The sequence below is a fragment of the Pseudophryne corroboree genome, chromosome 5 (assembly GCF_028390025.1).
Source record: "Pseudophryne corroboree isolate aPseCor3 chromosome 5, aPseCor3.hap2, whole genome shotgun sequence".
Taxonomy (NCBI): Eukaryota; Metazoa; Chordata; class Amphibia; order Anura; family Myobatrachidae; genus Pseudophryne; species Pseudophryne corroboree.
In genome coordinates this window covers 801,270,473-801,293,023 of record NC_086448.1, presented here as the reverse complement: position 1 = coordinate 801,293,023, position 22,551 = coordinate 801,270,473, and the positions used below count along the sequence as shown (strand labels likewise).

Genomic DNA, 22,551 nt, shown 5'->3' with positions numbered 1-22,551 from the left:
ATGGTGGAAGGGGAAACAATGATGACTATACGTGTAGGGGGGCATTAAAATAATACTACATGGTTGAGTCACATTATTATGACCACCAGATAATATCCAGAGTAACTGCCGTGTGCAGCTAGACGTGCTGAAATGTCTGGTAGGCCCCACGGCTCATTATGATGGTGAGCTGCTCCACTGTAGCGTGTCGGCCGGCCGTCACTCACCTTCATAGCCAACGTTCACCTCTCACATCAATGGCACGTGGTGCTCCGCAGTTTCCTTTTCGGTTATTGGTAATGGTGCCATTTGTCCAGTCACGATACACATTCACCACAAACTGCGCTGTTTCAGAAATACTGCCACCCTTGGCCCGAAAAGAATTTTACTCGACCGTGTATATGTATATAGATGGATCATTATCTTCCAATTTTATTTTTGTATATTTTTGAAAATGTATAAAACTTTTCCAAAGTCCCTGGAATTGTTTATTCCATATTTGTCCATTCACATCAGTCCCTGCCCCAGTGGAGCTTACAATCTATATTCCCTATCACATGTACACACAGAAACGTTCACGCTAGGGTTAATTTTGTTGGGAGCCAATTAACCTACCAGTATATTTTTGGTCTGTGGGAGGAAACCGGAGTACCCAGAGGAAACCCACACAAGTACGGGGAGAATATACAAACTCCACACAGTTAGGGCCATGGGGGGTCATTCCGAGTTGTTCGCTAGCTGCATTCGTTCGCTGTGCAGCGATGAGACAAAAAATTGCACTTCTGCGCATGCATATGCGGCGCAATGCACACGCTCAATTTTAATATTACCACGAACGATGTAGTTTCACACAAGGTCTAGCAAAGCTTTTCAGTTGCACTGGTGGCCGCAGAGTGATTGACAGGAAGTGGGCGTTTCTGGGTGTCTACTGACCGTTTTCAAGGAGTGTTCGGAAAAACGCAGGCGTGCCAGGAAAAACGCAGGCGTGGCTGGGCGAACGCAGGGTGTGTTTGTGTCGTCAAAACAGGAACTGAATGGTCTGAAGTGATCGCAAGCGCTGAGTAGGTCTGGAGCTACTCTGAAACAGCACAAATTTTTTTTTGTAGTCGCTCAGTGATCCTTTTGGTCGCACTTCTGCTAAGCTAAGATACACTCCCAGAGGGAGGCAGCATAGCGTTTGCACGGCTGCTAAAAACTGCTAGCGAGTGAACAACTCGGAATGACAACCATGGTGGGAATCGAACCCATGACCTCAGTGCTGTGAGCCAGTAACCATTATAATATATGAAAGAAAGATGAGACGAGGATGTCGTCTGAACCGGAAATTCAATCTCAAATCCCCTGGTCATTAAGGGGTTAAACTAGCAGGATCCATTTGCCCAATTAGCAGAGGTTTAAGTCTCACCATCAGCGTACACACAAGAAGTACAGGCTGATGCAAATCCCTGTTTGCTTATCATTGGCACTGAGGTGAGCAGATGGGTTGTGTCCGTGACGACCCTATTAGCACCGTAGATCTGCGTGTACACACAGGTGATGTCACACTGCATGCAATCTATTCCAAGTGACGTCCGCCAGGAACTGTGCTCATTTACATACTGTAACTTGTAGTAAGGTCCTGCCTTCTCTCTATGCCAATTAGTTACCCCCATTACTCATCATCTTTCTCTCTCTAATGTCACAAATAATTTATATATGGGGTATAGCATTTCTAATGTACTGTCATATGTCCTACTCTCGGTGAGTGTCCCACACAGAACATCTATATCTTGACCCAGTTTGGGGTTTAAGAATCCTATTTATCACAAACCAGTATATTTGTGGATTGTGGGAGGAAACCGGAGTCCCCGGAGGAAACCCACGCAAGCACGGGGAGAATTTACAAACTCCACACAGAGCCATGGTGGGAATCGAACCTATGACCTCAGTGTTGTGAGGCAGTAATGTTAACCATTACACCATCCGTGCTGCCATTAGCATTTGCTGGAATCACCAGAAAATGGCTGTTTTAAGGAGCTATCCAGCAAATATTAATTCATAAACCTGGCAGGGGCAAACACAGGATTTTTTTGAAGGGGGTTTCCAAATACAGTCCACAGTCTCCCACTCCTCTGGGTAACATTGGCGCAAGTGCGGGAGTCTGGGGGAGCGGTAGAAGAACCTAGAACCGGCACTGGACATTAATGTACACATTGGTGTTTTTATAAGTGGATACTGCATGGAATATAGAATATATAACACTAAGATGGTAGTATAGGCTGTATCAAACAAATGTACCTAATATAAATAAAATAAGTGGTCAGGAAAAGGTAAAACATCCTATAATAAATAAATACACAAACTATAGAACCAGTAAGAGACAGAGCTGCACTTTCTAAGCACACATTCTCCCACCTCATAGTAAGGCGCCTGTCTCTTCTTACTGGCTGCTACTCTCTGGTCCAGTGCACTGAATGCTTAAGATCCACACTTGCTAGAAGAAGCTGCTACCACTGGCCACGTGCAGCAGCTCGGCTCTGTCCCTTAAACTGCATGTTGTGGCAGCAGCTCTAGTAATCGTATTATATACCATTGCTATTGTCATTATTTGAGATACTGGCCAAGAGGAAGGGGGTTTCCTTGCAAGTGGAACCCCCCCTTCCTTTCCCTCTCCGTTTGCCTAATTATGCCCCTTATCAAATAACTTGAGTTACCATTAGTACTATTAAGATATGAAAGACAATATGTAGGTAATAAAATAATATTCTACACAATGTTTGGGGGGGATCTTTAAAAATTACTGTAATCATTTCTGCTGGAAGAGGACTAAATTTAATTTCTGCTGCGGGGTACACTGGGCTCCACAAGGATTGGACAATGAGGTGTAGAGTAGGATCTTGATCCGAGGCACCAACAGGCTCAAAGCTTTGACTGTTCCCAGAATGCACAGCGCCGCCTCCTCTATAACCCCGCCTCCCTGCACAGGAGCTCAGTTTTGTAAGTTGGTGCTGCAGTAAGCAGGCACATAACAGAGGGGCTGCTCCAGGCAGCCCTAAGAAAAGCTTTTTATGAGGTAAAAAAGTGAAGATTTCAAGGGGAGCAGCGGTGGTAAATGTCAGAAGACATTCACTGCTGCAGCTCCAGCTCTCCCCAGCGGCGCTGTACACTCCCGAGCCCTGGTTGCCGGGTACCTACAGCGGAGGCTCCGGTTTTCTTCACGTTAGACACACACGGCTGGGGCTCTCCAGGATCACGTGGCCGCGCTTCTGGAGGTGGTAAGTGGGTCCCGCTTGTGGGATCCGGTCTTTATCGCGATCCGGCGCAGTCAGTGGGAGGCGGGCCGCGCGCTGATGGTGGACACTGTGGATACAGGCGATCCCACTAGATCACCAGGGCATGGGCGCAGGTCAGGTTTTCTCTCTAAACCAATTCTTATATCGCCCACAGTACCCTGTGGTTTTGCCAGCAGAGGGGATAAGGCTTAGACCTGAAGCCCCTCCCCCAGCCCCAGGGCGCCATTTCCAGCAAGTGTTCCCGCCCTGGAGCTGCATATCTTCTTTTCCTCACTCCCTGTCAGTGTCTGCGGTGCCATTATCCCTCAGCTCACTGTTCCTGGGACTGCTTGGGCAAATCCTCCTATGTAAAGCCGCCTGGTTGTCAGTGCTGTGACTTTACATGACACTTAAGTATTCTACCTGCCTTTTTTAGTCAGTGTTAGTAAGAAAGAGTGCATTTAGTCAGGGTTTTCTAGTACAATTACCCTGTGATATACATCCAGTTCTTACTGTGTACTGTTATATCTATTGTTATATAGCTGTGTAAGCTAGTCCAGTGCAGTATTATTGTCAGTAATAACCTCTGCATTGTACAGACTGTGACTATCTATGTGTGCATTTGATAGCTGAGTGGTGTCCATTTTGTGTCTTTCACTCAACTTGCTATCCCTACATTCTATAACCTGAGGGGGCTTGGTGCGTCAGGTTTTATCTAATGTAGGATTTTCACAAAGATATACTGTATTACGTATTTTTCTCTGTGATTTAGTCACCATATCTCTCCTAGTGCTGACTACACTGCGCAGGGGTTTGGGTTTAGAGATATAGTGCTGCTGATAATTGTACTGTGTTACCTCATACTACAATTTATATCATGTCTGCTTCTGAGGGTAACGGTTCTGGGGCTGAACACACTGCCGGTGTTGCTGAAGCCACAGACCCATATGAGGAGAATATAGCAGCTGTTGGCTCTGGTTCTGGGGGCTCCTTGCCCCCCAGTGGGACTGTGGCAACGGAGGCACATACTGACCCACCGTGGGCCGCTTTTTCCACGCTTCTGCATACGCTAGTTCAGAAACTAACTCCCCCTATGGGACCCCCAATGCATACAACCGTATGTGGTCCCTGCAGCTAACCCGCCATGGGCGGACGATTTATCTGCTCAGTTAAAGAAGTTGAACCAGTCCCTGACTACTAAAAAGTCTGACCATCGCTCGCCTAAGTCCAAGGGGTCCTCAAAGCGAGTGCTTGTCTCCTCACAATCCACTGCTGTCACTGACACCTTGTCTGATGAAGACGGCACGTATACTGACCCCACAGGTTCTGACTCAGATACGGCTGATGGGGAGGGTAGTTCACATGTGGATGTTCCTGATCTTGTGGAGGCTATTAAGTTAATTCTACAGATTATGGATGATCCCGAGCCATCCGTCCCTCCTAAGAAACCAGATAGGTTCAAGCGTCAGAAGGTGGTTAAACAAGTTTTACCTCACTCTGACCACCTAGTGGATATACGTCAGGAACCCTGGGAAAACCCGGGTACGAAGTTTGTGCCTCACAAGAAGATGCTGGCTCGCTATCCCCTCGCGCCAGAGCTGTCTAGGAATTGGGAAACGCCTCCTCCAGTGGACTCACATGTGGCCAGGATGGTGGTTTCCTCAGCTCTGCCTGTCACTACCGTCACGTCTCTAAAAGAGCCTACGGATAAGCGTGTGGAGGGTTGTCTGAAAGCGATTTACACCCTCACGGGTGCTGCACAAAGGCCCACTATTGCAGCTACATGGGCTGCCGTGGCTATTGAAGCGTGGGCCTTGGAGTTAGATACTGAAATCTCCTCTGACCATGCTAGACAATGCTTGTCATATATTGTCACAGCTTCTCGCTATATTAAAGAGGCGGCTTCGGATGCCGGTATCCTAGCAGCCAAGGCCTCTACTACGTCAGTCCTGGCTCGCCGGATATTGTGGCTGAGATCCTGGTCTGTGGATCTGGACTCTAGAAAAACCCTGGAAGTACTCCCTTTCAAGGGAGATATTCTGTTTGGGGAGGACTTAAATAAGATAGTGGCTGACTTGGCTACTGCCAAAACTGCCTGTCTACCAAATACCGCTCCTTCTGTGTCGAAGGTTAAAGGTATGTCCTTTCGCCGCTTTCGCCCTTCAGGTAAAGCAAAAGGTCAGGCGCACCACAAGCAGGCCCGCACTTCCAAACCTGGTAAGCCGAAGCCCAAAAGAGCCTGGGATGCCCGTCAGCCAGCTTCCAAGACCGATAAGCCTGCCGCATGACGGGGCGGGCCTCACCCTGGGGGATCCCAGGGTGGGGGGCCGGCTTCTAGGGTATACCCAGGAATGGTTGAAGATGCCTGGGTACGGGAAGTCATCACTCGAGGTTACGCTATAGCCTTCAAAAACCGACCCCCTCATCGATTTTGCCAGACAGACGTCCCTTTGGACCAGAGAAAGGCAAACACTCTACACTCGGTGGTACAGACCCTCCTGGATCTCAAATGATCTTTTTTACTCCGGAGGTCCGTCTGTCGCTACACTGGTGGCTCCGGGACCAACAGTTGTGCAGGGGCCGTCCCTTCTGGATATCCGACTGGGTCCTGTTAACGACAGATGCCAGTCTAAGAGGTTGGGGCGCGGTGCTGGAGCATCACTCCCTTCAGGGTCGGTGGACCAAGGAGGAATCTCTCCTCTCGATCAACATTCTGGAATTGCGGGCGGTCTCCAGTGCGTTGAACCTGGCCCAGCATTTACTTCAGAACCGTCCTGTTAAAAATACAGTCGGACAACGCCACCACAGTGGCTTACATAAATCATCAAGGCGGCACTCTAAGCCGTTTGGCAATGAAGGAAGTCTCACGGATTCTACGTTGGGCGGAACGCCATCTACCGGCCATATCGGCAATATTCATTCCGGGAGTCCTGAATTGGGAAGCGGACTTTCTCAGTCGTCAGGACGTGCATGCCGGCGAGTGGAGGCTCCATCCAGAAGTGTTTCAACTCCTAGTGGAAAAGTGGGGTTTTTCAGATGTAGATCTGATGGCATCTCGACACAATCACAAGGTTCCGGTCTTCGGAGCAAGGACAAGGGATCCTCAAGCAGCTTCGTGCATGCGCTGGCGGTGGAGGTTTCGGCTGCCGTACGTGTTCCCTCCGGTGTCACTCCTGCCCAGGGTAATTCGGAAGTTCAAGCAAGAAAAAGGAATTCTGCTTCTCATAGCTCCGGTGTGGCCCAGACTGCCCTGATTCTCAGACCTGCACGGCCTATCTTCAGAGCGTCCACTTCTGCTTCCACAACGCCCAGACCTCCTCATTCAGGGCCCCTGTGTCTACCAGGACCTAGCCCGGCTGTCTTTGACAGCGTGGCTCTTGACGCTTCCGTCTTGAGGGCTAAGGGTTTTTCTGAAGAGGTCATTAAAACTATGTTGCGGGCCCCGGAAACTGGCTTCTGCTCGGATTTACTATATGGTCTGGCATTCCTACTTTGTTTGGTGTGCATCTAATAATTATGACGCTTTCAAGTTTAGTACAGCCAAACTTTTGGCTTTTCTGCAGCAGGGCCTAGATTTAGGCCTGTGTCTGGCCTCCCTCAAGGTTCATGTTTCGGCCTTGTCGGTGTGGTTTCAGAGAAAAATTGCAACTTTACCTGATGTTCTTACTTTCACTCAGGGTGTGTTGCGTATCCAACCTCCCTATGTCCCGCCTGTGGCTCCTTGGGACTTGTCGGTGGTTTTGGAGGCGTTGCAGGAGCCTCCGTTTGAACCCCTGGGTTCAGCTGACCTTAAGTGGCTTTCCCTTAAGGTGGTGTTCTTGCTGGCTATTGCCTCTGCTAGAAGAGTTTCGGATCTGGGTGCCTTGTCTTGTAGTTCCCCATATCTGATTTTTCACCGTGACCGGGCGGTTCTTAGGACTCGTCCCGGATATTTACCTAAGGTGGTTTCTTCGTTCCACCTTAATCAGGAGATTGTGGTTCCAGCCTTTGTCTCTCCTGATTTGTCTCCCAAAGAGCGGTCTTTGGATGTGGTATGGGCTCTCCGTATCTACGAGAAGAGAACTGCTTCTATTCGAAAATCTGATTCTCTCTTTGTTTTGTTTGGATTTCACAAACGTGGCTGGCCTGCTCACAAGCAGACCCTGGCCAGATGGATTAGAATGGTGATTGCACATGCTTATGTGAAGGCTGGTCTGTCAGCTCCTGCTCACATTACGGCCCATTCTACTCGGTTTGTTGGACCTTCTTGGGCGGCCCAACGTGGTGCGACCCTTGAACAATTGTGCAAGGCGGCTACGTGGTCCTCCGGGAACACGTTCATAAGGTTCTATGCCTTCGATACTGCCGCTTCCCAGGATGCTTCCTTTGGACGCCGGGTTCTTGTGCCCGCTACAGTGCGTCCCCTCCCATAAGGAACTGCTTTAGGACATCCCCATTGTCCAATCCTTGTGGAGCCCAGTGTACCCCGCAGCAGAAAACGAGATTTATGGTAAGAACTTACCTTTGTTAAATCTCTTTCTGCGATGTACACTGGGCTCCACAAGGCGCCCACCCTGAAGCACTTAGCTTCTTTGGGTTGGTATGGCATTAGCCGCTGACACGTGAGAGTGTGGTGTATGTGGCTACTAACCGTTGTCGTCTCTTTTCCTGCTACTGCATTGGGCTGGTTAACTAAAAACTGAGCTCCTGTGCAGGTAGGCGGGGTTATAGAGGAGGCGGCGCTGTGCATTCTGGGAACAGTCAAAGCTTTGAGCCTGTTGGTGCCTCGGATCAAGATCCTACTCTACACCCCATTGTCCAATCCTTGTGGAGCCCAGTGTACCTCGCAGAAAGAGATTTAACAAAGGTAAGTTCTTACCATAAATCTCGTTTTACAGTATGGGGGTAATTCCAAGTTGATCGCAGCAGGATTTTTGTTAGCAATTGGGCAAAACCATGTGCACTGCAGGGGAGGCAGATATAAGGTGCAGAGAGAGTTAGATTTGGGTGGGGTGTGTTCAATCTGCAATCTAATTTGCAGTGTAAAAATAAAGCAGCCAGTATTTACCCTGCACAGAAATAAAATAACCCACCCAAATCTAACTCTTTCTGCACATGTTATATCTGCCTCCCCTGCAGTGCACATGGGCCCTCATTCCGAGTTGTTCGCTCGTTCTTTTTCATCGCATCGCAGTGAAAATCCGCTTAGTACGCATGCGCAATGTTCGCACTGCGACAAGTAACTTTACTATGATAAAAGTATTTTTACTCACGGCTTTTTCTTCGCTCCGGCGATCGTAATGTGATTGACAGGAAATGGGTGTTACTGGGCGGAAACACGGCGTTTCAGGGGCGTGTGGCTGAAAACGCTACCGTTTCCGGAAAAAACGCAGGAGTGGCCGGAGAAACGGTGGGAGTGCCTGGGCGAACGCTGGGTGTGTTTGTGACGTCAACCAGGAACGACAAGCACTGAAATGATCGCACAGGCAGAGTAAGTCTGGAGCTACTCTGAAACTGCTAAGTAGTTAGTAATCGCAATATTGCGAATACATCGGTCGCAATTTTAAGAAGCTAAAATTCACTCCCAGTAGGCGGCGGCTTAGCGTGTGTAACTCTGCTAAATTCGCCTTGCGACCGATCAACTCGGAATGAGGGCCATGGTTTTGCCCAATTGCTATAAAAAAATCCTGCTGCGATCAACTTGGAATTACCCCTTATGTTCCTAAACTAAAGGAACCATATTATAAAGTTAACTTTATATTGCCTTTTTGCTATAATCTATATATTATATTGACAATACATTGTTTTGCTTGTCGGTAAGGAAAAATAGTCTCTTGGATATAGTGAATTCATATTATCCATGGGTGCAGCTCTAGTGGGTACAGGGAGCGCCATTATAGGGACCCACAAAGTTCTGGCTACACCCTATATTATCTCAGACTACGCTTCAGCAACTTTGTTGCATAACGTGACAAAAATATTTTTTGTAATGTTTTGTAAAATTGTGTGAAAGGGAATTCTGCAGCTTATTTCATCAGAACACATTGAAGTTTTTTTGGTAGTATTTATTGCCCAGTATTTAAACTGTAACCATTTTCCAAATATCATCAATTTCCCCCACAATTAAAATTAAACAGCACCTGGTAGTTACGGTCGTCGCCTACTGCCCGACAGACACTAACAAATTGGCCGTCCGTGCAGGCTTGGACTGGCCCACAGGGGTACAGGGGAAACCACCGGTGGGCCCTACTGCCTGGGGGCCCACCTCCTGCTCTAAGAATCAGGTTCCAGACTGTGCACTTGAATTATACATTATACACGTTACCTAATACCGGACTATGGTGTATTTTCTACAGTGCATTGCTGTTATTAATCTGTTAGTAATCTGGTACACTATCATGCATGCAGCAGCTGAATTTACTGTGTATATTTATGAAGGGACCCAGACGTTACACTCTCTAATGGTTAGTCAAACCAATGAGGTGTCAGGCCACACCCCCTATGCGGACCTACCACACCCCTAAACATGGGCCCCTACCACTGCATTCCCCCGGTGGGCCCTACATGCCCCAGTCCAACACTGCGTCCGTGAGAGCCTTAAGGGGGGTACACACGGAGAGAACCATGCTTAATTTCTAAGCAATCTAGAAATTAAGCACGGATCTCCCTGTGTGTATGCCACATAGCGATAGCCCACGCGTCGCCATCGCCGGTACTAGATCGGCATGCATGCAGGCACAATCTAGTCAGGTCGCTCACTTCACCGCTGTGTGAGGTGAGCGCCCCCCCCAGCCCCCCCATCGCTCAGCATACATCGCGCTGAGTGCTGAGCGGGGGGAGAGATGTGTGCTGAGCGGTCAGTGCTGGATCGCTCAGCACACATCTCTACCTGTGTACCCCCCTTTAGACTCCACTGATATGGCCTGGAATGTTATTGTAAGGTTCCTGACAACCTGTTTGCAATATAAGGTGCTCGAAGTGACTGCTTGGTTGTAAGAGAAGCCTCCACAGCTCGGACTTTTTTTTCCAGCACATCCCACAGATGCTCCATTCTAATGTGGTCTGGGGAATCAGGAGGCCAAGTCAGCACCTTGAACTCTTTGTCATGTTCCTCACACCATTCCTGAACAATGGGGGTCATTCTGACTAGATCGCTGCAGCGGCAGCGATCACAGTCTGAAGCCCTTTAAGGGAGTGCGCGGGCGCACCCCAGGACCACAGTGAGATGCGATCACCTCTGCCTGATTGACAGGCAGAGGTGGTCGCGGGGTGGGAAGGGTCGTGCCAACGGCTTTAGAATGGTGTTGGTGTGATGTCAGGCAGCCGCTGCGGCCTGCCTCCGTAGCAGTCCGGACACACGCCTACGCTGTCCGGACCATTGCAGAGGCTGGCCGATGCAGCTGCGTGACATCACACGCAGTCGCTGCGACCCGGTATGAATCACCGCCGTACGATTCTTTTGCACCCATGTGGGGGGGGGCAGACATGCGGGGTGGGCTAGCCCTGTGCTGGGCGTCCCCCCGCATGTCTGAGTATCCGATCGTAGATGTGCTAAATTAGGCACATCTACGATCAGATCTGAATGACCCCCAATGTTTGCAGCATGGCAGGATGCATTATCCTTCTGAAAGAGGCCACTGCCACCAGGGAATACATTGGTCTGCAGCAAAGTTTAGTTAGATAGGTGCTAATGTAGCTCTGTGGGATAGCCTTCGCTTCCATTGCACATCAATGAGCCTTGGTCACCATTGACCCTGTCACTAGTTGTCCTTCCCTGGACCACCTTTGGTAGGTACTCACCCTACTGCATACTGGGAACACCCCACAGGACCTGTCGTTTTGGAAATGTTCTGACCCAGCCGTCTAGCCATCACAATTTGGCCCTTATCAAAGTCACTCGTATCTTTACGCTTCCCTATTTTTCCTGATTCTAACACATCAACTTCAAGAAGTTTACTTGCTGTGGAAAAAGTTTTGATTTTGTTTTCATGTTAATGTGATACAGACTCATACAGCCGTAGGACACACTAATAGGAGTACACGCAAGGTGACTGAAAGCAGAGTTTGCAGCTGCCAAATCAAACATTCAGAAACATGAAAACCCTTAACAGATCTGAATACTAAATCTAGTGTGTTATATTTTCCATCCATAATCCCCCTACCCCAGCTAACAGAACAGTGATGCTTGATCAGAGGTGAGGCTAGTTATTCGGCTGCCTTAAGTGGCATTGAGTTTGTTCCCTTACCATCATTTATACAAACTACTACATTATTAACATAAGAGCTTTCCGGATGATTCTGAGCATAAAAAAACAGCAAGTAACTGTGCACTTGGGAAAAACCATACTGTGCTGCAGGTGGGGCAGGTGTAACATGTGCAGAGAGATTTAGATTTGAGAGGGGCGTGTCCAAATGCTAATGTAACGTGTTGTGTAAAAAATAAAGCTGTCCAGCATCTGTGGACTACATGCAAAAGCATATTACACCACATAGTATTGCCTCTTATTCATGGTTCATCACTCAGTAGTGCACTTTATTCACATTGCACTACACCAGTGGTCAGTGGCGGATTTAGGGGGTGGGGCACCAAGGCACGTGCCCCCCCTGTCATTTTTAATAGATGTTTTGTATTGTCCGTGCTGCTGTGCGCACCCACCCCCCGACATGTCCCCCGCCGCTGTGCGTACCTGCCCCGGGCACCCGACATGTCCCCCGCCGCTGTGTGCACCCACCCCCGACATGTCCCCCTGCTCTCCTGTCACCTGCTGCTGCTGCTCTGCTCACACGTGTGTTCCTCCTCCTGATTGGCTCCCTGGAGAAATGTGACATGTAGTCAGTGCAGAGGAGCCGAGCAGGAGGAGGAACTTCACAGATGCAGCCCGCCGCCGCTGGGGATCTCTACTACCGATCTCCGGCGTGGTGCTGTGCTCCCCACTGACACCACGCCGTGTACGCTGTGCAGTGAAAGTGTACTACTCACACTCTCACTCTTAGCCGCCGGCGCCGATCCTCCCCTGTCTAATAACCAAAGGGAACCTGGTGCCCGCAACGTAATGTGAAGACATCACGCCATCCGCAGCAGCTGTCTTCTCCTGTACCCTTAGGACCTGTACCCGCCGTGCGCTGTCGGCTCCTTCCAGTCCTCAGGTACCAGCCAGTGGGGCTAACCTGCTGTAAGGTATTTGCTCCAAAATAATCAATGCCCACTGCCTTGACTATAATATAATACTACAAGTGCGTGGACTGTAATATAATGCTACAAGTGCCTGTAATATAATGCTATAATGCACTTTATTATAGTCCATGCACTTGTAGAATTATATTATATCCCATGCATTGTAGCATTATATTACAGGCACTTGTAGCATTATATTACAGTCCACGCACTTGTAGTATTATAGTAAATGTGATGCCAGGAGGGGGGGATGGGCGTGCGATATTGTCAGGGAATGCTTCATTATTTAGATTATTTTGAATAGGAAAGTATGGTTTTTTGAGAATAGTATGTACAGTAACATCATGTGTATATAATATATATACTGTATATTTTTCTTTCCTGAAACAAATGTTTTGTCCCTGTATCTCCACCTCAGCCCCCTCGCCCTCCCTGTATCTCCCCCTCAGTGTCCCTGTCCTCATCCTGTAACTCCCCCTCAGCGCCCTTACTCTCCCCCTCGCCCTCCCTGTATCTCCCCCTCAGCACTCCTACCCTCACCCTCGCTGTATCTCTCTTTCAGCGCCTTTACCCTCACCCTCCCTGTAACTCCCCCTCAGAGCACTCACCCTCTCTGTAACTATCCTCAGCGCCCTTACCCTCCCCATATTTCCCCCTCAATGCCCTTACCTCACCCTCCTTGTAACTCCCCCTCAGCACCCTCACCCTCCTTGTATCTCACCCTCAGTACCCTTACCCTCACTCTTCCTGTGACTATCACTAAGCACCCCCACCCTCCCTGTATCTCCCCCTCACCCTCCCTGTATCTCCCCCTCTGCGTTGGGGGGGGGGGGAGTGGGGGTGACCTGGGGAGAGAGAATGGTGCTGCTGTGAGCGGTCTTTTGCTGGGGGGGGGGGGGGGGGAGTGGGGGTGACCTTCCTGCTGTCAATCTTCATGCGATCGCCGCTGCGATCGCTTTCTTCTGTGTTCTTGTCGTTGCCCAGCAACGGCCGTCGCTGGGCAATAATTGCGTCCGCCACGTATGCGCAGTTCCGACCCGTTCGCACGGCTGCGAAAACCAGCAGCGTGCGAACGTTTCGGAATGATCCCCATAAGGTATAAGAACTAACTGTGGACCTGTACCCCCTCCAGCAGTGCATTTCGATCATAGACACACTCGATACTCACATTGAGCACTTGACCACACACCCTCACACAATTGGTCACACGCACTGAAACTTGGCCACGCCCACTCCACTTCTAACTCCACCCCTCCTTGATAGCACAACCACTTATGGTGCCCCCCCTGTAATTCTTTTCTGGATCCGCCCCTGCCAGTGGTACTCAAACTCGGTCCTCAGGACCCCACATAGTTCACATTTTCCATGTCACCCAGCAGCTGCACTGTGTATCACCAACTGTCACATTTTAAAAATCTACAGGTGACCTGCAAAACGTGAACCGTGTGGGGTCCTGAGGACCGAGTTTGAGAACCTGTGCACTACACAATGGTACCCTCTATACATGTTATGCCACACAGTAGTGCCCCTTATATATAGTACCCACAATAGTGCCCCTTATTCATAATTCCCACAGTAGTAGTGCCCCTTACACATAATGCCCACAGTTGTAGTACCCCTTACACATGACCACAGTAGTGCCACTTATACACATAATGCCTACAGAAGTGCCGCTTATACACAATTCCCATAGTAGTACCCCTTACACATAATGCCCACAGTAGCAGTGCCCCTTACACATAATGCCCACAGTTGTAGTACCCCTTACACATAATGACCACAGTAGTGCCACTTATACCCATAATGCCTACAGAAGTGCCGCTTATACACAATTCCCATAGTAGTACCCCTTATACACATAATGCCAACAGTAGTAGTACCCCTTACACATAATGCCCACAGTAGTAGTGCCCCTTACACACAATGCCCACAGTAGTAGTGCCCCTTACACATAATACCCACAGTAGTAGTACCCCTTACACATAATGCCCACAGTAGTAGTGCCCCTTACACATAATGCCCACAGTAGTAGTGCCCCTTACACATAATGCCCACAGTAGTAGTACCCCTTACACATAATGCCCACAGTAGTAGTACCCCTTACACATAATGCCCACAGTAGTAGTACCCCTTACACATAATGACCACAGTAGTGCCACTTATACACATAATGCCTACAGAAGTGCCGCTTATACACAATTCCCATAGTAGTACCCCTTACACATAATGTCCACAATAGTAGTACCCCTTACACATAATGCCCACAGTAGTAGTGCCCCTTACACACAATGCCCACAATAGTAGTGCTTCTTACACATAATGACCACAGTAGTGCCGCTTATACACACAATGTCCACAGTGTGCCCCTTATACACATCTCTGCCTCTGTCACTCTAGCAGCTCACCGCCTGTATCCCTCCAGCAGCTACATGCCATATATCCCCACAGCAGCTTCCCCACCTCTCTTGTCCCTCCCTCCCGCTCTCATCTGGGGTGGGATGTACTAAAGCAAAAATGCGGTAAAACCCCCGAAAACGGGGGTTTTACCGCATTTTCATATTTACTAACACCCTACCGCCGCGTTTTCGGCGTCCAGGGTATCGCCATCTCTGGATGGCGATACCCTATAGAAGCCTATGGGCTTCTTTTCGCCGACCGCCGCAACCCGCCGACACCGCTGCAGCCGCCGACCCCCCTCCCCCCAGCTTACCTTCCTCCATGATGCCCCGGACCCGGAAGGTAATCTCCTCCTCCCCCTAGCAACGCAGCCGGACGTCCTTCCGGCGGCAGGGGGGAGGAGGAGGCACCGGGGGCAGCCTGCTGCTGCTTCCCTGCATCTATCCTGTGTGGGGACCCCATGGAGGTGACGGAGACCCCCCGCAGACCACCTAACAGGTATCGCGGGGGGCCTCCGTCACCGCATCGCGATGTTGATCGCATATGTTAGTACATACGCGATCAACATCGCTGCGGTAACCGGCGAGGTGCGGCGATGTATGTTAATACATCCCGCCCCCGGTCTTCAAGATACACAGAGCCTGCTCCTCTTCATGCCTCCTCTTCACTTCAGCAGCGATGATGGCATGACATCACATATGCCGTGACGGAAAAGGAAACCACTAGGCCCTGATGAGGGGATGAATGCTGTCCCACAGACACAGCGTGTGTGAGTACCAGGAGGGGAGGGCTGTAGATGGAGGGGGACAATGGAGCCACCAGGACCTGAGGAAGAGGCAGGTGGCTACAGCTCATCAATAACACTAGCGCCAGCTGCATCATCTACCGATGTAAGTGATGGGACATGGAATTACTGTGCAGGGAAATGGAGGTGGTGGAACTAACCACTGGACTGACAGATGTAATGTTATGGGATGCAGGAAAAACTCTGACTTCAGGGGCAATCATTTTCAGGGCTTTCGTAAGCTTAAGTGCTGCCCCCATTCATTAAACAGGTAAGACAGGAGATATAAGAAAGAAAAGGAAATGACTGATTGCGCTATCTCTCCAGGTGCGTATATGAATAAAGACACGTTTTCATCACTTCTCTGGTATTTATTTTAGTACAAACGTTATGTCCCATACGACAGTATATTAAAAACTCAATATGCATGCATACTCATTATGAGCTCATTCTAAAAAAAAATTAATAATAATCATATAGTAATATTTCTCTGTTTAAACATCCAGTGCTCAAACCTATTAGAAACAATAAATAGTAGTTCCACTACTAATTTAAGTGCAACATAGCTTGTATATCCACAGCGTTTAAACGGTATTTTTCCAAAGATGAAGAAACTCAGTTCTTTGTATATAGACACAGTTTCCACAACATTGAATGATGTTTTTCCAGTTGTGTTAGAACTCAGTCTTTTGCATATGGCCACAGTTCTTATTCATATATTGAGCATAGTCCATACACTGACAGTTTAATCACAGACGTGGATACAGACGTGTTGGGGAGATCCTCGCCGTGCACAGCGGTAATGGTTTTGCTTTCTCCCTCCCCTGCTAAGTGACCAGCGCGACATCATTATTTGGGATCTACCCTGCCGGATTGGGAGCTAAGGACAACCAAAGAGACCTCACACACCTGCCGCCAAAGCTGAACCGCAATCAGAGGAGACGCGGCCAGCCAGGTGGAGAGTCTACTCTGCAAATCGTCCATATACAAGCGGCCCCAAACACGCTGAGGGTTAGAAACCATCCAACACCGCTACAACCACGGAGGATAGACGGGGAGGGAGAAAGCAAAACCATCACCGCTGTGCACGGCGAGGATCTCCCCAACACGTCTGTATCCACGGACACGGTGGTAAGCGGCTTATTAAACATCTTAGTGATATTTGGTGGACCCCCTTTCTTTGAAAGTAAAGCATTCATAACCATAACCAGAAATAACGACACTGAGACTTGAATTTTGGCAGAAAATTGCTAGCTATTTATTTGTCCCTAACCATTAGGAAACCTGTAATAAAGAGATTAATTTAATATGCCGCTCCAGCTGGCATATGGTGGCGGCCCAAAAGAACGGCTCACTTAATCTAAATTAAACTTAAATAACTCAACCCTATAAATTTACTAAAACTTACCATAAACCGGTAATAGGTGACAACTCAACCCCCACAGTGACTACCCACCGCTCCTGGGTGCCCTGCCGCTGCCTTCCCGGACGGGTGGTCAAGCGGCCATAAGTCGATGGAGGTGAGTGCACCTAAACCACAACCAACTGTAAAACACTACAGTTTTCTCTACAATACGAAACTGCCGTTCTTTTCCGCCAATAAATAGCTAACGAAAACAGCCAACAACTTAGAGCCAAATCACCACGTGCCACAATTTCCAACAACCAGGGCGGGAGGGTGGGAAACCAGATCACCAAGAGACTTAAAATGGCTTCACCTTCCCTATATATATCAAGCCCTCCCCTTAAAGAAGGCTGTACTTTCCTCACAGCTAGGTCCACCCCTCCCCAGATGTTTAACTCTTTCCTCTCCTATGCAGTCAATACTCTCTTCTTCAGTGATTAAACTGTCAGTGTATGGACTATGCTCAATATATGAATAAGAACTGTGGCCATATGCAAAAGACTGAGTTCTAACACAACTGGAAAAACATCATTCAATGTTGTGGAAACTGTGTCTATATACAAAGAACTGAGTTTCTTCATCTTTGGAAAAATACCGTTTAAACGCTGTGGATATACAAGCTATGTTGCACTTAAATTAGTAGTGGAACTACTATTTATTGTTTCTAATAGGTTTGAGCACTGGATGTTTAAACAGAGAAATATTACTATATGATTATTATTAAAAATTTTTTAGAATGAGCTCATAATGAGTATGCATGCATATTGAGTTTTTAATATACTGTCGTATGGGACATAACGTTTGTACTAAAATAAAAACCAGAGAAGTGATGAAAACGTGTCTTTATTCATATACGCACCTGGAGAGATAGCGCAATCAGTCATTTCCTTTTCTTTCTTGTGTAGTTTCTTGATCAATTTATGATCAAGCCTTAGCTGTACGTACACAGGTACAGCTGGACAGGGATTGCAGCTTATAGTCTAATATAAATTTTAAATTAAAAATAAGTAATACAATCAATCAATTAGCGCCTGGATCAGGGTTGTGTGTTTAAGACAGGAGATATCACTGAAATATCCAGCTTACCAGTCATCCTGGAAGCTGAATGTGGTTCGCATACACTAGCATAGGGCCTCCTCATTTCTGATACGGATTGCAGGGACAGCTCATTTTTGGGTTAGCTGTCCCCGCACTGGAGCAATGTTGAATTACTCTGGTGTTTTAGTATGCGCTCTGCAGTGCTTAATAAATAGATCTCTAAGATTGCAACAAAAATACAATGGTTTTGCGTGCAGTAGTGTTCTTCGACTGAAATGCCAACCTGGGAAAAAGACCATGGACCAATAAGAGTGAGCCCCGCCATGTATCTCGCCACGCAGTGTTGTGCTTCATCTGTGACTTTATACCGATTCTATTGCGACAAAATGACAAATTCTAAGCACCCTGTACACACAGATGCTAAATTAAGATATAGGTGTGAGAACAGCTACCCGTGGCGGAGCATCTAAGTCACGCTATGCGCCTTGCGGCATATAGCGCAAAAAGGATGGGTGTATCGCGTATGATGACACTTCTGTATTCTTTGGGTTCCCATAAAGATACACATCCATGGAATATACACAAAACACATTTACTCCAAAAACAAACAGAACGCCCACTGTGTTTGCAGGATACCTTTGCTTTTCATGCATATGAAGGTCTATTGATCATTAATGGGGCTTGCGGATAATACCCCCTGGTGATTTCCATTGGTGTCTAATGTAACCTTGAGTGAGGGGAAGGACTCGTGTTAGTTATTAGTGAGGGGTAAAGGGCAGGAGTGGGCGCAACAACCAACAAGCGTGTTCTAATCCCTTCCTGGCCATGATACCAGTAGCTTGCACAGAAACTGTATTCAGGTCAGGTAGAGGATTCCAGTGAAACCAGATGATCCTTCCTAACAATCACTAGTGAATGTGCATTTACCTTAAGTCTGGGCCCCTGTACTGGAAAAGTCAGCTACATATTGATTTAAAGGCTGAGGTGATGCACAGTTTAAATACACCTTGGCTGATAACATTGTTTGCCTAAATGATTAGCAATCAGGGAGCAGAAGGGGGGGGGGGGGGGGGGATCATCCTCTCACTCATTACAGAGAACACAGAGTTTATGCACTAACATTAACTGGATCAATTCAAAATTTACACTTGAAGGGTCACCGTGGAAACTACAAAGAACGGGCTGCAAACAGCATTTGACACCTGACTGGTGATACCGCGGATGGCTCGGAAATGATACAGCTGCTTGGACTGGTGAGGAAATTCTCACGTCCCAGAGGAAACAAGTTTAGTACATCACAACCGACGTCACCCAAATACACATTTTATTTTGGCCTTCTCAGCTTATGTCATCTGCGTGAGGCATATATATATATATATATATATATATATATATATATATACATATGAAATTATTTTTAGCAAAACAGGTTTAACTTTCAGTTTTCTAAATAAAGTTTACACACAATTAGTGCTAGTGCAATTTCAAGGCTTGACTGGCTCACATGGACTTGCCCACATGAAAATTGAAGAGAAAACTAGGAAACATGACAGTAAATGAGGCAATTTGAGCAGTTGCTTGCAGGATTGAGTAATAACCATCTGTAAAATTGTGACATCATCTGTGCTTTTTTGCCGATGTTACTCACTCGTACCAGCAATGTTTCTTGTTATCATTTCTCATTCTTATTTCATGCATGATAGGCACCAGTATATATCGTATATAGTATTTATCGTTAATCTTCACATCAGTTTTGTACATTTAATGCAGATTAAGACATTTCGGCTACAATGTACCACTTGTTACGGAGACACATGCCCCTAAATTTTGCATTACTTTAACTTAAAACCTAAAAAGGTTAATTGACACAATATGTTTCAAGCCAAATGAGACACTGAACATGATCTAACTATAATTAGTGCTTTTTCTAGCACTCTCTTTAAATGCTATGTCCTTGGATATTTCTGTCAGTTAGTATCTTATCTAATCCATTTTAAGCATATTGACTGAGTCCACCATTACTACCTTCTCTGGCAGAGAATTCCAAATCCTTACTGCCCTTACTGTGAAGAATCATTTTCTTTGTTGGGCATGAATACAACGCACAATCCATGTGTTTGAAACTACAGTAAATTCAAAACCTTCAACCCAAGTCATCAATGTAATTTGTTGTACACCTGGCAGTCAGCAATGTCGGTGCTAGTCATTACTGATTTAAGCCCCCACCCTAGAAAATACATAAGTGGATCCTACCGTACCGCTTTTCTCCAGATAGCCATTCCTCTAAAGTGCTGTTTTTGAGTGTTCTCACAAGGAGAACAAGAAGTGTCCCTTCCAGAAGACCGGTGAAGGCAGAACTGCTCAGCAACTGGGACCGTCGGGTGTGTTATGCAATGCTGATGAAGTAAGGGTGGCAGCTGTCCTTGAAGACAATGGTCCTATTGGCAGATGCTCTCCAAACAAAAGATCTGCTAGTTAGCTTGGTCTTATATATGTGCATGATTTGTAAGGAGAGTGCCAAGACGTTGGAATGACCACACTGCTGCAGGATACTATGGACTTTTATTGCAAATTCAACTTTTCGCTGTAACATAATACAGCCCATGTATATACAGTACATCTTGAAATATAAAAATGTTTCTCTCTTGGATACATTTTATAATGATATTGTTCTATTCTCCCTCGGAAATAAAATTCACACGGCAGTTGTCATGGGTGGTCTTCAGTATGCCGACTGACGGGATGCCGTCGCACAGTATACCGGCGCCGGGATCCCGACAGCCGGCATACCGACACTTATTCTCCCTCGTGGGGGTCCACGACCCCCCTGGAGGGAGAATAAAATAGAGTGGCGCGCGTAGCGAGCCCCTGTGCCCATAGCGTGGCGAGCGCAGCGAGTCCGCAAGGGGCTCATTTGCGCTTGCCACACTGTCGGTAAGCCGGCGGTCGGGCTCCCAGCGCCGGTATGCTGGTCGCCGGGAGCCCAACCGTCGGCATATCGTAGTGAACCCGTTGTCATGGTATCATAACCTGTAGACTACAAGTAGGACAGTAATTGTTAGAGGGAGAGATGTATCAAAACTTGGAGAGAGACAAAGGGGAGAGAGGAAAAGTTCCAACCAATCAGCTTCTGCCATTTTTCAAACACAGCCTGCAAAATAGGAGCTGATTGGTTGGTACTTTATCTCTCTCCAAGGTTTGATACACGTACCCCACAGGTTTTTTTTTAAAGCTTGTTGCAGCTTGTAACATAGGGCCAGATGTACTAAGCCCTGAAAGTGATAAAGTGGAGAGTGATAATCTACCAACCAACCAGCTCGTAACTGCCATTTTTCAAACAGGTTCTGTGGCATGGCAGTAAGGCATTTTATCTCTCTCCACTTTATCACTTTGTAAGGCTTTGTACATCTGTCCCTATAACAAATAGAACTCACAACCACTATGTGTATGATATAAAAAGTTTGGTACTGACATGAGCAGTACAGAGTGGAGCAGACTAGTTAAGCAGCGTGGCACAGTGGTTAGCATTGCTAACACTATCACATTTCTTAAGTCATGAGTTTGATTCCTACCAGGGTCCAATTGTGTGGAGTTTGTATGTTATCTCCACATTTGCATGGGTGTCTGCCGAGAGCTCTGCTTTCTCCCCCTAGACCACAGGTTCTCAAACTCAGTCCTCAAGGCACCCTAACGCTCCAGGCTTTAAGAATAACCATGCTTGGGCACAGGTGACTTAATCAGTACCTCAATCTATTAGATTTAACCATCTGTGCTCATGCATGGATATCCGTAATTCCTGGTCTGTTAGGCTGCCTTGAGGACCAGGTTTGGGAACCACTGCCCTAGACTGTCAGCTCCAGTGGGGCAGGGACTGGTGGGGATTATGATATAGAACAGTAGCTCAGCTTCCAACTGTCACTTTTCAAACACATGACAGGAGCTGAACACATGACAGCTACAGGAGGAGCTGATTGGCTGGAGCACCATTTATAATACGCCATGGGGTATATTTACTAAGGTCCCGATTTTGACCGAGATGCCGTTTTTTCTTCAAAGTGTCATCTCGGTAATTTACTAAGCAAAAATCACGGCAGTGATGAGGGCATTCGTAATATTTTGGAAGTCCTAGGAAAAAATCACGAATCAATACACCATCGGTCAAATACGCCTGCAATTTGGTAGAAATCGGGAATTTACTAAAAAGTGCAAATCACAAACACTGCCGACAATAGCCAAACACTGCCGTGCAGAAATACAAATCGTAAAAAAGTGCTAAAAAAAAACAGACCTGCTTTTTTATCCCGTGTTTGGATAGGCATGCAGGGATCCATGAGATCCGTGCATGTTTATCAGTGGGAAGGGGATGGGAAAGTGTTAATTTTTTGAAAAAAAATTGCGTGGGGTCCCCCCTCCTAAGCCAAACCAGCCTCTGGCTCTTTGAGCCGGTCCTGGTTGCAAAAATATGGGGAAAAAATTGACAGGGGTTCCCCCATATTTAAACAACCAGCACCGGGCTCTGCGCCTGGTCCTGGTTCCAAAAATA

At 47.4% G+C, this 22,551-nt stretch overlaps 1 protein-coding gene across 1 annotated transcript in view; it reads right to left on the bottom strand.

Moving 5' to 3' along the window:
* Positions 1 to 20,329, bottom strand: part of ENPP2 (ectonucleotide pyrophosphatase/phosphodiesterase 2) — a 172,173-nt gene extending 151,844 nt beyond the window's left edge. Inside the window, exon 1 of the mRNA XM_063924459.1 lies at positions 20,267 to 20,329. Within this exon, the coding sequence (XP_063780529.1) occupies positions 20,267 to 20,287 (21 nt within the window). The 5' untranslated portion in view covers positions 20,288 to 20,329. The remainder of the gene's footprint in view (positions 1 to 20,266) is intronic.
* Positions 20,330 to 22,551: the final 2,222 nt, after the last annotated feature.